The sequence below is a fragment of the Thamnophis sirtalis genome, unplaced genomic scaffold (assembly GCF_051295495.1).
Source record: "Thamnophis sirtalis isolate CommonGarterSnake01/CBP01778 unplaced genomic scaffold, rThaSir2_p1.2 scaffold_6, whole genome shotgun sequence".
Taxonomy (NCBI): Eukaryota; Metazoa; Chordata; class Lepidosauria; order Squamata; family Natricidae; genus Thamnophis; species Thamnophis sirtalis.
The window spans coordinates 39,815,448-39,836,726 of NW_028261386.1; the positions used below are offsets into that span (position 1 = coordinate 39,815,448).

The 21,279-nt window shown below is 37.3% G+C and overlaps 1 protein-coding gene and 1 long non-coding RNA gene across 5 annotated transcripts in view; one reads left to right on the forward strand and one right to left on the reverse strand.

Moving 5' to 3' along the window:
• Positions 1–21,279, forward strand: part of LOC148044954 (uncharacterized) — a 120,547-nt gene that overhangs the window by 96,007 nt on the left and 3,261 nt on the right. Inside the window, exon 2 of the long non-coding RNA XR_015696933.1 lies at positions 6,871–6,942. This is a non-coding gene — a long non-coding RNA (uncharacterized LOC148044954). The remainder of the gene's footprint in view (positions 1–6,870; positions 6,943–21,279) is intronic.
• Positions 1–21,279, reverse strand: part of EPAS1 (endothelial PAS domain protein 1) — a 114,959-nt gene that overhangs the window by 70,560 nt on the left and 23,120 nt on the right. For 2 of the 4 annotated variants that reach the window (XM_087717689.1, XM_087717687.1), the window contains exon 2: positions 3,462–3,500. The exons of the other annotated variants lie outside the window; for them this stretch is intronic. In XM_087717689.1, coding sequence (XP_087573815.1) covers positions 3,462–3,500 — 39 coding nt within the window. The remainder of the gene's footprint in view (positions 1–3,461; positions 3,501–21,279) is intronic. 4 annotated transcript variants of the gene reach the window in all.

A 21,279-nucleotide genomic window follows, 5' to 3' on the forward strand; every position in this document is an offset into this window, starting at 1 on the left:
AAATTTCATTTAAACTCTTCTTATCTATAATTTCCCATTCAAATTAGGTTATATAATCATGATTTGAAGCTGTTTAATATTCTGTCTTATTGGAAACTTGTAAATGAAGCTTTCCCATTAGGATGAAATAGGAAAATATTTTCAACTCTATGATTTACCTGATCCCTTTACAAAGGGAAAGTGATATGGCTTCTTGAGCCTTCAGAAGGCTCATTCATATTATAGCTTGTGTTGCACAACACAAAAATTGTTCAGAGTACATGTAGTCCGTGAGTTAGGACCACAATTGAGCCCAAAATTTATATTGCTAAGTGAAACATTTGTTAAGTGAGTTTGCACCATTTTACAACTTTTCTTCCCACAGTTAAGTGAATCATTGCATTTGTTAAGTTAGTAATATGGTTGTTAAGTGAATCTGGATTTCCCATTAATTTTGCTTGTCAGAAGGTCACATGATCCTAGGGCATTGCAGCCATCATAAATATGAACCAGTTTCCAAGCATCTGAATTTTGATCATGCAACCATGGGGAGGCTTCAACGGCCATGTGTGAAAAATGGTCATAAATCACTTTTTTCAGGGCTATTGTAACTTTGAACAGTCACTAAATGAACTGTTGTAAGTTGAGGACTACCTGTATTCTTTACCTTTGATCTACTAATCCTTGTTGTAATACAGAAATCTCTAATGCACAAAAACACATTATGTAAAATGGAGATGAGCAACCTTTGAAAGTCTCCCAAACTTTTATGTGGATGTGGGGATTTTATTCCCTGATATTTTGACATTGGCAGAAGGAACAGGGCTAACATTTGGCCTTTTCTAGGTTTTTATAGATAGCAATTAAAAAAACCATGAAAAATTGTATCGCCACAATGTGAGCATTTTGTCAATCAGTTTTAGTGCTACTTTTTGAGATAATGGAACTATTATTTGTGTACAGTAAAAGTTGGATGTAACTTGTGAGATCTAAGTTTTCCATTTCCACTACATGCACCTTTCCTATGTATCAGTTTTTCAGAGTTATTTTAATCAAAGGAAGCAGCAACAATTATCTGCTTTATTGATATTATAAGCTTGCAGAAAAATGCTATTAAAATCAGTGAAAAACAATAGCTTATTTTTATTTAGTTCCAGAACCATGCACACCACAAAAGTTTAACCTTGATTCAGCCACACGCCACATGTACAGGATATAACTCTATGTAAAACACTTCAATTACTAAGTTATTTAATGAAATGGAGTTGCTTGTTCAGAAACTTGTTCTGAATCAGACAAATGCTGAAGATAAACACTATTACTTGAAACGCTACACTTGGACGTCCTATAAGGATAGAGATGACTGATTGGGCCTTCACAAACCAGGTTGTAATCTTCTGCAGGGCTGGCAAATACCCACAAAAACTAAGCATTTGTTTAGGGCAAAATAATAATAATAATAATGCTTTACTGTTATTTAGTGGTCAGCTATATTTTTAAAGCTAATATTTGGTAGCTGTACTACTGATCTAATATGCTGAAACTGCTTCAATCTCTGAGAAAGCACCTTCAATCACCATTGTTGCTGTGGCTCCCTGAGATTATACTCCTGGCAGTTGTTTGTATAAGAAAATCCCTGGCGAATTATGGTACATATTTAGCCTGGAGAAGAAAAGACTGAGCAGAGACATGAAAGCACTCCTCAAATACCTAAAGGGCCAGTTGAAAACCTCTTCCCTAGAGAGCAAGATTAGATCAGTAGGGTTAAAGTTACAAACTTCAGTTGAATATGGTAAACATGTTGATCTATTGACCATCATTTTAAAGCATAATGATGACCGTTGCCATATTTTGTGGTATTTGATTATAGTACAATATTTACCAATGTTCTGCAAGAGGAAACATCTCCTGTTCCCTCTATAGAGTCCTCCATCATTTAATGTAGAAATCCTTTTGTATTATATCAAGGCAATGTTCTTCAGCTTTTATAGCTTCCTCTATATTAATGTATATTTTCACGCTTCATGTATAAATTCACTACTGGATTCCCTCATCTCAAAGGTCAAGAATCCACAGTTAATTAAGCTGTCAAAAATAAGTGCTGCTGTCAAAAGGCTTGCTGGTACAGCTTCAAATGTTAACTTGCGGAACAAGAATAGCATGTTTTAATGCTACTAAAAGATAAAGGTAAGTATGTTTGGCTTTATGTACACACGGAAACTGCTGACCCAACTGAGTGGACAAGCTGAGAAAGTGAACACTTAAAGATATTTCCAACATTATGATGAAATCCATTTTCTTTTGTCTATTGCAAAATTTACTCATATTTAAGAGAGAACTCTGAATTTCTGAAAACCTCTAATGACTCATCAATATTTAAAACTCAGGTGGCACTAAAGTTAATTAAAATTTCATCTACCAAGGAAGAGTGTTGCTTATTTTTTAATTTAAATGTAGTCAATATTGACACACAATATTCTTACAATGACGTATGCACATTTTATGGAAACCAGACTCCAAATCTATCCTCTTCTTGTGTAACACATTTCTTCTTCTAGGACACACTTCATTTTGTAACTAGTTTTTCTACCAAGCTATTTCAAAAATTTAACTCAGGTTATTTCAAATTTGACACCAACTGCGCGTTCAAGAAAATATATGCTAATTTGTCCATCAGACAGAATACAGCTCAACAATAGATTATATCTACAGCACATCTCCTGTGGTTGCTAAGAATTGACACCAACTTGATGAACATAAACAATCAATCACACACATACGCACATGCACACACACTTAAAAGAAAAAGAAAATCCTGAATGGCAATCTGCAAGTGAATAAACAAATAAACATACATCATTTCTTTCCTATAACTATCTATTCTGAAATAGCCTGTAATAGCCTATTAATGACTTTTGTCATTTTACCCTTGAAGGAATGACAGCTATATGGCAGCCTTTATATTGTCAATTCAATTGTCAGAATGCAGACTTGCACACTTCCTTCCATATAATCACTGTTTCCTTGCACTTTTTATGAATTTTGTTTATGTATAGAATTAAAATGTGAGTCACAATGATGCTAGAGAAGTACAAATAATATGGGGTACAGAAGGTCTTTATCATTCATTTGTGTATGGAAAGCCTCAAGATTCTAATCTTAGACAGTCTTTCACTGTATCCATCAGTCATTTATTTTTGACAGATTATCTACAGATTTGCAAAAACATGATTACCCAGAAGCTAAACCTGCATTGCTGAGATCTGCCTGTAGATAAGTCAACTATTTACATAATCTAAAAACTGCATACCAAAAGCTAAGATTTATCTTTTCTGAAAAAAATAATGTAATGTAATGGTAGCCAAAGTGTAGTACAAAGGTCTCTTAGCTGAATTTTTAACGTGCATCTCCCTCAATCACTATCAGAAAGATATCAATATGAACCTCTGTATATTTACTCAAAAAATGTACTCGCTACTCACAGCTTGAGCTTTCCCATTTGTAACTGATCATGCTTCAGTCTGAAATGAGAAAATATAAATATAGATCAGGCTCATTTTCCATTAATGTACCTCTTGAAAATGACCATTTCAATGCTGTTCACATTCAGGAATCTATGCTTTCAAATAGCTATTTAATATAGATTGGTATCATCTTAAACATCATTGGAAGAATAATATGAAAAGGAACATCACATGCTTAGAGTGAAAGACACCCTAGTCTTTTAACTATCTACACAAGCTAGTCCTCACACAATTGAAATTAGCAATTTGGTAGTAAGTTAAGGTGGTGTTTAAGTGAGTTGCCACATGACCAGTCCGGATTTTATAACTATTTTTACAATGGTCACAAAGCAAGTCACTACAGTGAACCATTAAGAAAATCCAGCTTTCTAATGGGCAAACTAGAAAATTGTGATCACATGACTGCAAACCAGGGGTGGGCTGCTGGGGGTTCATACTGGTTCGGACGATCCTCTAGCTAGGATTTTGCCCAGTTCAGCGAACCCCCAAATGCCCCCCTGGCTTGCCATGCCCCTCCATCCCCGCCCCTCCCAGGAGTCTCTACGTGGCCCATTCATCATGCCAGGGCCCATGTGGAGGTTCAGGAAGGGAAGAAAATGGGCCTACTGGAGGTTCTGGAAGTCAAGAAATTGGCCTGTTTCTAGCCTCCAGAGGGTCTCTGGAGCCCGGGGAAGCAGTTTTCACCACCCCCGAGAGCCCCGGAGCCTGGAAAGGGTGAAAAATGCCCTCCCCAATGGTGCAGGAGGCTGACTAGGCCACGGTCACCATGGTCATGCCCACCCAGCAACGGGGCAGCAAACCTGTTGCTGCAATTTTTGAAGCCCATCCCTGTTGCAAACCAGTCATAAATATGAGCTTCTTGCCAAACACTTGAATTGTAATCACATGACCATGGGGTGGTGCAATTTGCAATGGTCATAAGTATAAATACAGGTTGTAATTAATTTTTTCTGAGGCTGGGTTAAGCTTAGGGTGTTATTAGACTATAGCATGCAAGTGTATGGTACAGATGGTTTCTAAAAACTAAAATAGCTGTCTGAGTATGAAGTACTTCTAAGAAACAGGAAACATCAAATAGGTCATCTACTCTGGGACTCATAAAAAGATCAAAGTATTAAAGTCTTAATCAGAGCCTACATCCCCAATGAACTTCCCCTTATTCTCATTGCTAGGTTTACCCTTCCTCTTCTCATACATCACAGCCACATTCTTACACCCCCTTCCCAATCTATTTCATCTAGGGTTATCAGACCCTCAGTAAAATATCATCTTTTTTGTCCTCAACTCCTACTTCTGCCAGGCATAGCCTTAAAATCAAATATTGTCAGGCTTTTTGAATGTCCCTTCCTGAAGTTTTTCTGGGCAGTGAAGCACTTCCCTAGTAAGTGCCAATGACAAGTTGAAAGCTCAGGTCTGTGATCTCAATTTATTTATTTATAAAATTTATAGGCTGCCTCTCTTGCCTCAATATAACTCTGGGGGGCTTACAAGTAGCCTCCCAGGCTTTTTGCTGCTGTCTGAAATTGAAAAGACCTTAATCAGTTTCACAGAAAAAGACTTTTGCCTCCTAACTCTATTGCATCCATTTGGAAAACCTAATTTCATATACACGTTTGCCTAAGCTATTTTTTACATTTTTACTGCAATTTTTGTTGTGGATAATAAGAAAATTAAACAATATATCCTCCCCCCACCCCTAAATTTGTCCTTTTTTTCCAATTGTCTGTATCTTCCAGTTCCTTTGCCTATTCAGATATCTGGTAACCTTAACTCCATCCTATTATAGAATCTATTATAGCAGTGTCAGAGTTACTGAATCTTGCAATGTTGAGAAAGATAAAATGTTGGAAGACATTTGTACAGGTATTATGAACCTAACAATATTGGCCTTCAGAAAGCTAATATTCCATTTAGGACCTGTTCACAATTTCATTCATTTTCTGGTAAATACCCTCAAAGACACTAAAACAACATTTTCCTTCTTATGTTGTTAATGAATCATTTTCTGATAAATAATTTCAAAGTCTCTTCAAGATCTTCCAAAATACTATGACATCTACTTTTTATAGTGCAACATTTTCTCTTCACAAGAGATTTTCCCTTGGCAAATCTCTTTACTTTTCAAGCAGAAGTAGCTAGTAATGTCCCAAATTGCCAAACTTTGGTTGGAATAATAGACCTTATATCTTACCAGTGTAAATTAGCACACATACTATGACAGCCTTTCTCAAGCTAACAATCTCTCAGAATTCCCAGAAAATGTGGTTGGGAAGAATGTACTATGGTTTCAACATAGCTATCTCAAAAATGAATGAAGGTTATTCTTTGTGTGGTTTTAATTTTGGGGTAGCTCAACTAAGGAGGAGGAAACACTAATCTATGAACCAGAAGCCAGATGAGGATGTCCAAGGTCTATCAGTCTACAATTTTGAACTTTCTCAAAAATAAGTAAATCTAGCTCCAGGTTTTTGCAGATCATTATATTTGCCCCTTCTTTTTTCACCCATACTTTCTTTTATTCATTTCAGCAAATCTTTGCCATTGCTTTCTTCCCAAGGCTGAGAGAGATAGTAACTGGTCTAAAGTCACCCAGCTGGCTTTATGCCTTAAGCAAGACTAGAACTAATGGTGTCTTTTAGCCTGGTGCTTTTAACTACTACCTCTAACTGGCTGTCCGGACATGTCTATCTATGGCCTCATGCACATTAAATTTATTATATGGCAATGGATAAGAACATTTTAGAGATGCAACTATTTTGTTAACTCTTCAATTTCCAGAGTAAGCATTAAATATTCAGCAGGTCCAATGTGAACAAAAGTGTTCTATTAATGTAAGAGTTCTATGCTATATTCAAATCTGCTTACGAGAAAGCAATTTGTAGTAAAATTGATATAGTTGTACTATGTGAACAGCTGTGCATCCTGCAAGAATGCTTTTTTTTACACTGTAGGTGAAAAATATAGCCCAGAGTAGTTTATCAGGATTGCTTCCAAAAATAAAATCAGCCATGAGATAACTGAAATCAGGCAGCAATCTCTTTAACCCTATTAAACCCTTTTTACTTAATTCCAATTCAAATTAGCACAAACTGAAAACTTACTTTTGGCAGAATGGTTACAATGGTAAATAACTGATTGATCTCTCTGAGGCACTCAGATTTTTTACATTTATTTCTAGACTGAATAAGAGAATATGAACACCTTGTTTTATCATGGAAATTCTTTTTCTTTCAATTCTATCAATCAAATAGCACTCTTCCTGGTTCCATAAATTATAATGTCAAAAGCTAGGACTATTCATATAGAAACTACAATTGTCCTCAGAACTACCCAGATTTTTTTTTGAAATGTACTACTTTGACTTCAGGGGGAAGCATGGTGAACTGAAGACATCTCCATGAAAGCAGAGCCAGTGACAATGGCGAAGATCGAAGAACTAGTGAGTAGACCAATTATTTGGAACTATTCCAGATAAGGCCAGGGTAGAAGATTGCCAACATGTGCTTTGGACAGCTACTCCTCACAAAAAGGCTCCAGGATAGGAATCTTGCATGGGTTTGAGCATCAAGAGAAAAAAGAATTATCCATCTTGCTTGCAATCTCAGCGGAAACTTTTAAAGTACACTAAATTTATAAAACTCACTTTCTTACCACTTTTAGGAATTGCCTATTAATTTAGGCAATTATTAGGGATCTTCAGAACAGCAAGTTTGAAAAGTCTCCAGTGAGTCTAGCTTCACACTGAACAAAATGAAAAATAATTATAAACTTAAGAGCGTAAAGGATTTGAACTAAACAGAAAAAAGCTAAACAAGGTTTGATCTAAGTAAGTTATAAATGGATTAAGGGTCCAGTCAAATTTTGAATACTGGTTTTTAGTGTAATAAAAAAGGTAAAAAGATAAAGGAGTGGATTTTACTCTGCTAGTCATTGTCGACTATAAGGACAGGTCCGCATCTCCATTTTAATGACATTGAGGCAGCACTGTTCAAAGACAAATCCATGATCATGTGGCACAAAACACTGTTACCTTCCCATTGAAGTGGTACTATTTATCTACTTGCATTTGTATGCTTTTGAACTGCTAGGGGGGCAGGAGCTGGGGCAAGGATAGGAGCTCACCCTGCTGCATGGAGCTTGGGTCTCGAACCTGGGCTTCTGGCTTTCAACCAAAAAATCCAGTGGCTGAGCCACTGCACCTCCTTTTGCCATAATATTTTGGAATTAACTATAAAACTAGCTCTTCTGGGAACTAGATTTATTTTTGGCTATCTTAATTTCATAAAAATAAGTGCCTTTATGACCCATGAGGGAACTAAAGATTCTAAGCAGAAGGGAAAGAAAATACCAATTTGTTCTTGCTGTCAGTTAATACTGGGACACAAAACATCATAACATTGTTCTATGAAGATTCTCAGCCATCCAGGTCATGGTTGTCACAAAGGTACTTTTTCAAGAGGCAACTGGACTTACTGTTTTTTTCTTTAAAGACATTTCACTTGTTCAGCTCTGACTGGATGGTGGGAAATGGAAGGTTTTATACTTTTCCCAGGCAACTGGTCATTTGCGAATCATTAAGGCCACCTGGATGTTTATCCGTGTCATCAGGGTCACCTAAGTGTTCAATTTTGAGCAGCTCTCTCTCAACATCATCTATAGATGATGACATCATCTATCTCCAGTCTACAACACAGTCCCTTCAACAGTTCCAAGAAGGCTGCACCACTCAGGTGAACTTTCACACCTCCTGAAAGCATAGGTGGTACCTTGCTCAACAGTAGTAACTGTGAAAGGGATCTTGGAGTCCTAGTGGACAACCAGTTAAATATGATCCAGCAGTGTGCAGCAGCTGCCAAAAAAGCCAACACAGTTCTAGGCTGCATAAACAGAGGGATAGAATCAAGATCACATGAAGTGTTAATACCACTATAATGCCTTGATAAGGCCACACTTGGAATACTGCATTCAGTTTTGGTCGCCACGATGTAGAAAAGATGTGGAGACTCTAGAAAGAGTGCAGAGAAGAGCAACAAAGATGATTAGGGGACTGGAGACTAAAACATATAGCAATAGCAATAGCAGTAGACTTATATACCGCTTCATAGGCCTTTCAGGCCTCTCTAAGCGGTTTACAGAGAGTCAGCATATTGCCCCCAACAATCTGGGTCCTCATTTTACCCACCTCGGAAGGATGGAAGGCTGAGTCAACCCTGAGCCGGTGAGATTTGAACCGCTGACCTGCTGATCTAGCAGTAGCCTGCAGTGCTGCATTTAACCACTGCGCCACCTTGGCTCTTATGAAGAATGGTTGCAGGAACTGAGTATGTCTAGTTTAACAGAAAGAAGGACTAGGGGAGACATGATAGCAGTCTTCCAATATCTCAGGGGTTACCACAAAGAAGAGGGAGTCAAGCTATTTCCTGCCTATGCGGGGGTGGTGGTGGAGTAGAAGACCTCCAAGGTCACTTCCAACTCTGCTATTGTATTCTATTGTATCTCATTCTCTAATTTTGGGTTTTTTAACAATCTTGCTTCATAGCCTTACAAACACAGTAATTTTGAGTCTTATTTATTGAGTCACTTCTATTTTTTTTTGTTATTTAACAATCCAATTTTGTTCTTGGCTGTTTATTGCTTTAAGATATCAATTCAGATTTTCTGCTTAATGTATTGCTCCCTATCCCATTTCAATATTTAAAACATATACAACCCCATCTATATTTAGACATATAAATAAAGGTAAAGATAAAGGTTCCCCTGGCACATATGTACTAGTTATTCCTGACTCTAGGAGGCCGATGCTCATCTTTGTTTCAAAGTCGAAGAGCCAGCACTGTCCAAGGACATCTCCATGGTCATGTGGCCAGCATGACTAAATGCCAAAGGCACACAGAACATTGTTACCTTCCCACCAAAGATGGTTCCTATTTTTCTACTTGCATTTTGACATGCTTTCGAACTGCTAGGTTGGCAGAAGTTGGGACAAGTAATGGGAGCTCACTCCGTTATATGGCGCTAGGGATTCGAACGGCTGAACTGCTGACCTTTCTGACTGACAAGCTCAGCGTTTTAGCCACTGAGCCACTGTGTCCCTATAGACATATAAATAGATGTGCATATTTTTTTCATATTTTTTTTAAAAAAAATACTGTTATAGTTTTCCCTTCTTCCCACACACATTTTTTTTTACATTATGAAAAAATTTAATTTAAAAAGAAAAGTCCTTAGCTCAGTTCTTCATGTTGGGAACCAAAAGATTTGCTGTTGTGTATAAGGGCATGCTTGTATTTGTCCTTTAATAATCAGCTTACAAACAACTTCAGTCTGTTTATTATTAGAAGCTGGAGTACTGTATGCTGACAACTAGATTTCTCACACACCCCTTTGTAGGCTGCTTGACAGGCTTTCTTTATCTCTATGGGTACAGTACATTGTGACAGCCTTCTCCACTTTGGTGTCCTCCAGCTATGCTGAACTTCAGATTTTCAAAAACATGTGGGCTGGGGAAACTAGAGGACAACTGAATGGAGAAGATTACAAAGTCCCCCCCCCCAAAAAAAATCCAACTACAATTAATTACTGTTTTAATTTTAGTAGAGAAACTAGAGATGGCAGGGACATATTTGGGGGGGATAAAAATATATGTTACTTTCCATACTTTCTAGTAATTTATATTTCTATTATGACATAAGTTCTTAAATCAGTCCAGCTGATGCCACACACATTTTTTTTTAATCTCTACTAAAAGATTTCAGGGATTTTTATTTTGATTTGTCTACCTTTGGTTAGTTATCCCATATTTACATTGGTAAAATTATTTATTATTTGTTGGCTATAAATCTTGCAAAATAAACTTAACTTCCTCCTTTCCATATTTTTTTTCCAAAAAATGATGCTTTGAGGACTGTTGGGCTGAGATACAGTTACTGTTCCAAATCACCTGAGTTTTCATGGCTGAGATGGTGGTCCAGGTTTAAAACTTAATCTTACTGCACCCTAGTTATTTACTGGATTCATTCCCAGCCAGCACCTGAGAATACCTCTCTATTTTTTCTTTAGGAAAATAGTTAAACTTCCAGACAAAGCAGTGTAGGGATATGTTGGACTAAGTAGAAATATAGATTATTTCTACTACAGAATTTTATCTTCCCACATTTTAAAAACATCAGTATCTTTTTTTTTTAAAAAGAATACATTCAGGCATCAGAGGTAGAACTATGTACCTCAGTCCCCCAGGAAGCTAATGTGATCTTTAAATGTTGGCAATTTGCAACAGAGTAGTGGTACCTTATTCATCCACCAAAGTGAATGGCAGCCATTTACTCCAATAAAAGAAACTGGATTTACAGAGGCACTACCTGGAAAGGTGCTAAGTATTAACACCATTAATTTGGTCAGCAGGGATTGTGGTTGTATATCCTGATATCTGCATACAAGTATATTATGGAATTGTACTGGGGGTGGGGGTGGGGGCAAACAGGAGCTGGGAAAGTAGCAAAGCACAATGATTCTTCCTCCGCAGACCTCAATAAAATGCAACACAAACTGCCCTTGACATTTGGAAACTGGCAAGCACAGGATGTTAGTTGGCAGGCTATCCCAGCTCAAAGCAAACCAGAAAGTACAAAAGAAATCGTCATGCTTAACTTTTATAGCTGCAAATTAAAATACACAATGTTTATATTCCAATGAAGCTGTTAATTTTTTTTTGACTTTTGTTAATGAAAACATTATCTGTTAGTAAAAATGAGAGAAGGAGCATCAAAAATAAACAATCCTTTTACTCGTGAACCCTTCTCTTCCCTCCCCAATAAGTAATATTTGCATCATTAATACATACATATTACATATTAGGCATAATGATGTTTAAAGATTAATTATGAACATATTTCATTGCGTTAGAGTGATCACACCCCTTGATAAGGCAAACTCAATACAAACTGATGGAAAAGATAAGATAACAAAAGGCTAAGAATAGACCAGAAACACAGGAAGTTTGTTCATGGCTTAAAAAAGAGAGAAGACAACAACAATGCTTTACTGCATCAAACTTATGCTGGAAAAAATGGTCTTGATTTAAAAAAAAAGAGTAAGACAAAGAAAAAAGAGGCAGTGGATAAGAGTTAACTGCATACAAAGAATGGATGATCAATTTTAGTTGCTAATGGTAGGCTCTGTTGTATTTTACCATTGCTCATCTGCCAATTATATTTAATTGGAAATAATTTAGTTTTTTATTTCATTATCTAGCACAGCAGACAAAAGAGACAACAAATGTGTTTTACATGGGCTCCAGTCCTTGTGCTGTCTATTAACACAGACAAATCAAAGCCAATTAAAACTTTTGTCACATTTTCAAAATATATTGTTTCAAAGTGTTTTCTGAGCAGCGCACAGTACAAGTTCAAAGTTGCTAAGGTCTTGTGCATCTTCTCAAGTTTGGGGAAGTTTATGTATTTTTGCAGAACTGCCCAGCTTGAGTGGAGAGTTTTCTTGTGGCTGCAGGTTCCTCCTTTTTACTATTTTGGGAGAGCTTAGTGACGGTAGTGAGAAAGTCACTCAGTAGGTGAGTTGGTGGGAGCTTTTCCCTTCTTCTGCTTGTTGGTTTTCAGAAGGTCATTTTGTTTTTACATTATGTTAAGGTACCATATGGTTCTTTGTAATTAATGCAATTATGTTTTATGTGCCTTTTATATTCGTATTCTGAGAAATTGTACTATCAATTTTCAGCAGTGAGGAGGAGAATCAGCAGTGAGGAGGAGCAGGCTGGTAGAACACACTTGTGCCACACTTGTCCCTAGAGCAATAAGTTACCCATGTTGTTTCCTCAGTCCAGTATAAACACATTGTTTAGGCAGTAATACTAGAATTACATAATTTTATAGGTGGAAAATATTCAGATAAACTATATAAAGCATGTAATCTTAAAGTAACTGCAAGCATAAGTTATTTGTGGGCAGAATGAAATTTGTTGCGAACTGGAAGTTTTGAGGCTGATTATTATAACACAAAATGGGACACAGTGGCTCAGTGGCTAAAACGCTGAGCTTGTCGATCAGAAAGGTCGGCAGTTCGAATCCCTAGCGCCACTTAATGGAGTGAGCTCACATTATTGTCCCAGCTTCTGCCAACCGAGCACTTCTAAAGCATGTAAAAATGCAAGTAGAAAAGAAGGAACCACCTGTGGTAGGAAGGTAACAATGTTCTGTGTGCCTTCAGCATTTAGTCATGACCACGGAGACGTCTTCAGACAGCCCTGGCTCTTCGGCTTTGAAATGGAGCTGAGCACTGTCCTCTAGAGTTGGGAATGACTAGCAGATATGTGCGAGGGGAACCTTTACATTTACCTTTATTATAACACAGATATATGGAAGAATGGCTTTGAAGACTTCTCAACAACACCATCGAGCCCAGAATGGGACATTGAGGTTGCTATAAAAACTATAGCGACAAAATCTCAGTTTAAGTGTGAGAGATCCATTCTCTCCCTCCCTCTCCCTCTCTTTCTCTGTGTGTGTCTCTCTCTCTCTCTGTGGGAGAGAGAGGGAGGCAGGGAGGGAGGGAGAGAAAGGAGGGGGAAAGAGAATTTTCCTTTGGAGGCACCTTTTTCTGATCTATGCCAGTTATCTTCAATCTGGTATTCTGCAGATATATGTCCATCTTTCATAATGCTTACTCACTTTTGATGTACGATAAACTGGCCACAAAAAAGGAAAAAAATGTAGGTAGTCTAAATAAACATCTTATTATAACTTTTAAAACACATTCATATTTTTTCTAAATTCTTTCCCAATTGCTTGCAATAGCTGTAGGTATCTTTTATGAAGACAAATTAAGATTTGATACTACTGCTTTCAGTGCCCATTTCCTCTGTTTTTATCCAATATGCCTTAAGTATGAATCATCTCCTTGGGCAATGGAGTTTTAAGCCACACAACTGATTTATAGGAACTTCTTGTAGGCAGGCAAGGAGGTTGGGCTAGATACATCACAGCCTAACAAATTCTCTGGGAAAAGCCCTTGGAATGAATGTTATGCCATAGCTTTAAGAGCCCACTACAAGACAAACCTTTTATGGCTATTCATAAGAAAGTAGAATTTATACATCTGCTGTGGTCCTGCAGCAGGGGTGGGTTCCCCCCAGTTCTAACCTCTTCTATAGAAGAGGTTCCACAAATCTACAGTGCCATTTAGAACCGGTTCCAGCTCCCTCCCTCCGCCCGTCTGCACATCATCAAAATGAAGAGCGAGAGGAGGAATTCTGGGAGTTGAAGTCCACAAGTCTTAAAGCTGTCAAGTTTGAACACCCCTGGGGGTTTTTTTCTAAAGGGTTAGGGGTGCAAGGGTCTTGTAACTTGACAGCTTTAAGACTTGCGTGCTTCAAATGTTAGAGTTTCCTGAGACAACATTTTGGTTGCTAAGCAAGAGCGTTGTTAAGTGAGTTTCACCACATTTTACAAGTTGGCCACGCCCACCCATTCACATAACTGCCAAGCCACTCCCACCCAGTCACATGGCTGGCAAACAACTCCCACCCAATCACATGGCTGGCAAGCCACTCCCACAAAACAGGCCACACCTACAGAAGAGGTTCTAAAAATTTTTGAAACCCACCATTGTCCTGCAGATACAAATTCAAAGGTACTTAGGTTTCCATGGAACATGTGAGAAAACAAAACTCTCTGTGAGATAGGCTTTATTTTTTATGAATAGTAAAATACAAACCTTATGATGCCAGTATGAAGATAACAAAAATTACCTTTTCATTAGTGGTTAAAATAAATACTGGGAATAACTCTAGATTTACAATATAATACAATACAATAGCAGAGTTGGAAGGGACCTTGGAGGTCTTCTAGTCCAACCCCCTGCCTAGGCAGGAAACCCTATACCTAAACCGTTTCAGACAAATGGCTATCCAACATCTTCTTAAAGACTTCCAGTGTTGGGGCATTCAAAACTTATGGAGGCAAGCTGTTCCACTGATTAATTGTTCTTTATAATTAGTGGAACAGCTTGCCTCCAGAAGTTGTGAATGCCCCAACACTGGAAGTCTTTAAGAAGATGTTGGATAGCCATTTGTCTGAAACGATATAGGGTTTCCTGCCTAGGCAGGGGGTTGGACTAGAAGACCTCCAAGGTCCCTTCCAACTCTGCTATTGTATTGTATTGTATTGTATTGTAAATTATAGGCCCCAGTTAGAAGATTACAAATTCTAGCCAATTTTGCTCAAGGGAAGATGGCAGTGGTGGGATTCAATTTTTTTTACTACTGGTTCTATGGGTGTGGCTTGGTGGGTGTGGTGTGGTTTAGTGGGTGTGGCTTGGTGGGTGTGGTAGGGGAAGGATACTGTAAAATCTCCATTCCCATCCCACTCCAGGGGAAGGTAATAATCCCCATTCTCTCCCGATCAGCTGGGACTCAGGAAGCAAAGAATAGATGGGGGTGCGGCCAGTCAGAGGTGCTATTTACTGGTTCTCCGAACTACTCAAAATTTCCGCTAGCAGTTCTCCAGAACTGGTCAGAATCTGCTGAATACCACCTCTGGAAGATGGATAATTCATTCATGAATTGATTGAATCTTGTATTTAAAGATGATCGTTGAACAAAACAAAATTTATTCATACAACTAATGAATCCATAAATCATAAAATTTTGAAATGGCATGTAAAAAAAAAGCATGAAAAATGTCAGAGTTAATACACCTGAATAAAAAATGGTCAATCAGCAGAACACAACTTCTCAGTTTATGAGAAATTCACAACAGCTTGGGCAGCCTCTTTGTGGAAAATATTCCAAAATCTACACGTCTTCTCTGCAAAGAACCTATGGTACTTGAATGGAATTAGGATGCTTGTTATATAAATGGAGAAGACTACCCCTGGATTTTTAATAATTTCCTCAACTTCATTGGAAATGATCCAAGGTGAATAACTTAGATATAGCAAGTTTGAGGAAGCTTAGCAGATTTAGTGGATTCATCCCAAACAACAAAGCACATTTAGGTGAGATTCAGCTTGCAATGTTATATGAACGCAGCCAATTTGTCGTGCATACTACGGATTATGGTTTAGTTAGTTGATTCAACTGTTTGCCTAATTCAACGAACTGTCATTAAAGTTCTCATGTCTGAGCAGAAACCTTTCAGTGGCTGGATAAAATATTGTCTAACAACCCCATACATGCAACTTGCTGGCATTGAAAAAAACTTAGAATATACTGTAAGTAACACACCATTCCTCATGCACACAGAGAGATGTATGGCTTGTTTTATTTGCAATTATGTTTAATATATGTGGTATACTTCCAACTAAAATGTTTTGAGTAGTATCCCTGGCTGTATTGTATTGGCCCTAATTAAAAAGGGTTTGAAAGCAGTGGGATTTAATGTATGAGATTTATGCATATTCACATTTCTATATTATAAGAATGCATTTTAGTAAATATTCAAGTGCCATTCAACTCTAGGTAGTATTTCAAAGAACCTATATTCAATATTATGCAGTTTTAAAAGAGATATATTAATCCTGATTGTTAATCCAGTTCTTCTCTGCTCCCAGTCTGATACATTAAGAGCTATTAAAATGAACAGACAGACAGAAACAGAAACAGACACACACACACAGACACACAAACACGTTTGCAGTTGAAAGAGGACCGGCAATTATATTGGTTTTTTTCCTTCCTTTCCCATTGTTAGTAATATGAAGTCACTTTAAGACCAACGTTCCATATGCATCCATACCACGGGTGAAATTCAGCAGGTTCTGACAGGTTCTGGAGAACCAGTAGTGGAAATTTTGAGTAGTTCGGAGAACTGGCAAATACCACCTCTGGCTGAGTAGGGAGAGAATGGGGATTTTGCAGTATCCTTCCTCTGCCATGCCCACCCAGCCACACCCACAGAACCGGTAGTAAAAAAAATTGAATTTCACCACTGATCCATACTCTCTGAATCAGGTTTTGCACTTTGCATCCAGACTTGCTCCTTGTTCTTTTAAGAAAGCTAGTTTGGTCTAGTACTTAAGATACCAGTCCAGAAAGCAAGAGACTGAGTTATAGTAGGCTAGGTAACCTTAGCCAGCCGTTCTTCTTTCAGACAAATCCACTTCATAGTGTCGTTGTTGGGAAAAATAGGAGATGGAAGGAGTGCATGTTTGTCACCTTGGATTATTTATAAAAAACAATAAAGGTGGAAAATAAATACAATATTAAAAAGCTCTGTTTAAGGAAGAATTCTTTCAGTGGATATCTCTCCATTTTACTTATTTTGCCAATGGGGTACAGATGGTAGCTCACAATAAAATTAATGAATTATAAACAATTAAAACACAGCAAAAGTAACTAAAAATATGATTACCGCAACTCAAAAAGCTTGGCTGAAGAAGAAAGAGAAACTGCACTGCTTATAGCTGGCATTGCATGCTGTAGTTGGATCTAAATTAAGTTCCTCTCCTCCCCATCCTTTTCATTATCCATTGAGATCAAAAGTCAAAGCTTTCCCAAAGAGTCAGGATGCCTGGCGTACATGTTGTCCCTTCAGAGATCCCATCATGTAGCTATATAGAACAGAACAAACTCTCTTCCTTTCTGACAATCCCATGAGAGCAAGCCCTTGTGAGTTCACTGTCACTGTAGAGGGCCTAGAAAACGAATCTGTTATATGACCTCCCACTATCACAAAAGTCTCACTGGTTTTAAAGAATGCAGAGTGCTCTTATTTCAGATTAAGACACAACATAAGAGCTGATGTAAAATCCAGAAAAGGGAAAAGCCTGTTATGTTCTCCCATTACATCAAGTAACACATCACTGAGAGAATTTTTTTTCTAATTTTTCATTCTGCCAAGGAACAGAAAATACTACTTTGCTGATCATGAAAACAAGTGGGCCAACATGACACATGTACCCCTATGAACGTCACAATGCAAAGGGAAAGTAAAAAGTGACCACTTAACATGGTACTATTAATTATAGTATTATAGTTATGAATCTATGAAGTTGTTCCCTAAATTTCCTAGGATTAAACTTATGCCTTTTATCACAAATCACATATGATTTCTTCTTTAAAAGAATAGCAAAATGACCTGTTGAAATATGCATCTATGTCATTGATTTCAATTGTACTTAAAAAATGCTATGAGTGTGATACAGAATTTTATTTCAACTTGGAAGCCATTCATCGACTATATATATGGATTCAAACCACACCCAAAATTAGAATTTCTTTTAACAAAGACTTTAATTTATTAATTTTTGCCTGACTTGTTAAATAGGAATAAAACTTTTCAGATCACACAAGCTGTTTTCTATTGAGCTAGCCATAAGAAAATGTGAAAATCCCATTTCCTTTAAATATTTTCATTTAGGCTAATTTAATAGTTACAAAGCAGTATATAATCACTATGCTCTTCAGAATTCCTCAGATAAGATAATAAAGACAAAACATTCATGTTCACAAATGATGTTTCCATGATCTCTAGGGACTACATTTCCCAAAGGGTAGGTCTAGCCATAGCCGCACTTGCAAAGTATTAGTGTATTATATGCAAGAACAATGGATTTGGGAGATTTCATACAATTTTTCAACAATTTTGGGGGTGTAGAAAGTTGTCATAGTTGCTCATCATTCAAGCATGCCTCAGGAATGGCAGCAACTCACTTTTCTTTATTAGATTGCTTGTCAATCCAGAACTATTTTTTAGCAATATCTTAGTACTTTTGCATCCTCCATAGCAGAGTTTCTCAGCCTTAGCAACTTTATGTCGGCTGAGGAATTCTGGGAGTTAAAGCCCCAGATATTAAAGTTGTCACAGTTAACTTTGTTCTACAGTATCATCAGAGGTGGCATTCAGCAGGTTCTGACCAGTTCTAGAGAACCGGTAACGGAAATTTTGAGTAGTTCAGAGAACCAATATATACCACTCTGACTGCCCCCTCCCACTTTTATACTCTGCCTCCCGAGTCCCAACTGATTGGAAGGAAATTGGGATTTTGCAGTAACCTTCTCCTGGAGTGGGGAAGGAATTGAGATTTTACAGTATCCTTCTTCTGCCACACCCACAAAGCCACACCACACCCACCAAGCCATGCCCAAAGAACTGGTAGTAAACAATTTTTGAATCCCACCACTGAGTATCATGGGAGGTGACATACATGTCCCACAAAAAATGATAGATAATATTTTGTGAAATTCAGCAATATGGTTCTCTTTTCCTGGGTGTAGGGTATGAGAACTAAACAAATCTCAAAATACATATATGGATGTGTACAGCATAATCCATCTGAAGCATAGGCATTACCAATGTCTGTAAGAGGAAGATAAGCACACATCTCATGCCAGATAGACATTCCAGGCGTGCCTGTTCTCGACTCCCCCACCCCCATTTCGTTGCATGGAATTGTCAAATTAATAATTCATATGCTGATGGCTGCATGATGGGTGGAAGAATTAGTTTATCAGAATTTCCTTAGCATTCAGTTGGTAGAAAACAAGATCCAATGGTACTGTGTTATTAGCAGCATGAAAAGCACTGCCTAGCCTATTTTCTGGTTTGTCAAGATACCATGCTCTATTAGTAATAGAAAATTAAATCATGTTGAGAACCATAAAAATATGTGAGGCTCATAAATATAACTGGGGGAATGAGTGAGGAAAATAAAACCTCTAGTTTTATATTAAAACTAGCTAGCTTCTAGTTTTATATTAAAACTAGAAGAGCCGAGGTGGCACAGTGGTTAAATGCAGCACTGCAGGCTACTTCAGCTGACTGCAGTTCTGCAGTTCGGCTGTTCAAATCTCACCGGCTCAGGGTTGACTCAGCCTTCCATCCTTCTGAGGTGGCTAAAATGAGGACCCGGATTGTTGTTGGGGGCAATATGCTGATTCTGTAAACTGCTTAGAGAGGGCTGAAAGCCCTATGAAGCGGTATATAAGTCTAACTGCTATTGCTATTAATCCCCTAGTTCTAGGTCTTAGATTCTTAAAAGTAGGAGGGTGGAAATCTGCAAATTCTTTTCTAAACTGGTTTCTCAGTTGCATAAGTTGCCAGGTTTTGAAAAAGTGATGATCAACTACATAATTTCAAACAATGATATTATTGTCTAAGCCATGCAGGATCATTTAGACCATCCAAAATTTTGGGATTTAACTACTAGAGTTTCCAGTCAGGAATAGGGATTATGGGAACTATTGTCACTGTACTGCCTAGTGTCAAACCAATTATTAAGAACAATAAAATTACAAATAAAATTTAAAAAAATGGAAAGTATTTTTCTGTAAACGTATGGGGCTTTACTATGTTACTATTCTGGTGTCAATAGAAAATCATATATGAGGAAGTTGTGTTATTGTGATAAAATGCACAAGATAAAGTCTAAATGTGACATTCTACCAATAGACAGTTCTACCAGGAAAAAATTCTTCATCCCTTCTGCAACCCTCTGAGCACCCCACCTAAATTAATCTGGAGAAGAGAGGCACTCTAGAAGTCATTTTTAAACTAAGGGGACCAGCAATCCCTTTTACCAGTCTGAAATAATGTCATTACCCCAACAAAATAACTAACTTTATTGTTTTACACAAGCATCTCAGCAACCACACTCCCAAACTTGATCCTTGGATCACAAACAAGCAATATTACAAATTGCTCCATTATACTAGGCTACGCCCAAATTACTCCTGGTTTAAAGAACAATTAATGTAGAACAAATTTAGAGGAGAGACAAGAAAAAGAAGGGAAAAGTGGTAGACCAAAGCCCTCTCAATAAAACATTGGATGTAATCCATATGCAATAACTGAGACTCAAACTACTTGGTGGAAGTATTCCAACATTATTGTATATGCCCCTAAATTCTGCTATTGAATATCACATACATTATCCATTTATCATTTAAGCACATACTAGCTAAAACGATGTTCTTTGAATCAGACAGAACTTGGACAAAGTGATTTGCATTTAAAATTTCTTTTTAATGAATCCGGTTGAACTGCAAGACTCCCATTCTTCTCCCAGCTCCAACATAAGAGTTCAAAAGCATGCAAATGTGAGTAAATAATGATTATGACTTTATATCACCTTTACTAATAAAGTCACCCTGAAATGTGTACCATGCAAAGGCATTCAAGATCAGATACTTCCAGATCTAGAAAACTGCTCTTTTTTTTCTTTTTCTTTTTCCAAACAAGGTATTATTAATTTTTTAATTTTTTTAAAATTTAAAAACTTCTGGAAAAGAATGGAAGTTTCCTCAAATAAATTGCGTGTACAAAAGATATACCTCACAATATACAAAATTAAGAGCAACAGTACTTGCTAATTTACTGTACTTGCTAATAGTTTGGGAAATAGCCCGAGCTTAATATAAATCTATAAGAAAATATATGATTCCCTTTAAATAGAAACACAAAAGCCATGCAGATGGTCTCCTCTCTAATAATGAGAAAAGAATTGGTGTGAGACATAAGAGGCTGGATAGCTGTGGAATCCCCAATATTTCTGAGTAAATGTGCTATACTTTGACTTTTGAAAAAAATGTCAGGACACTTTCACAAACTGTTAAAATAAAAGGTATTTGACCAGTTATAAATATTTTATTTTGTATTATAAATCAACACTGATCTGCCAGTTTTTGTTATTTCTGATTCTGGATGCTGTGGTTTCCAGACTGTTGCATTCTTTTTAGATATCATCTTCACATTGGACCTGATTTATAATAGCAGATCATTATTCCTTTGTTCTCAATTTTTGTACATTTGCGATGAGTAATCGATTT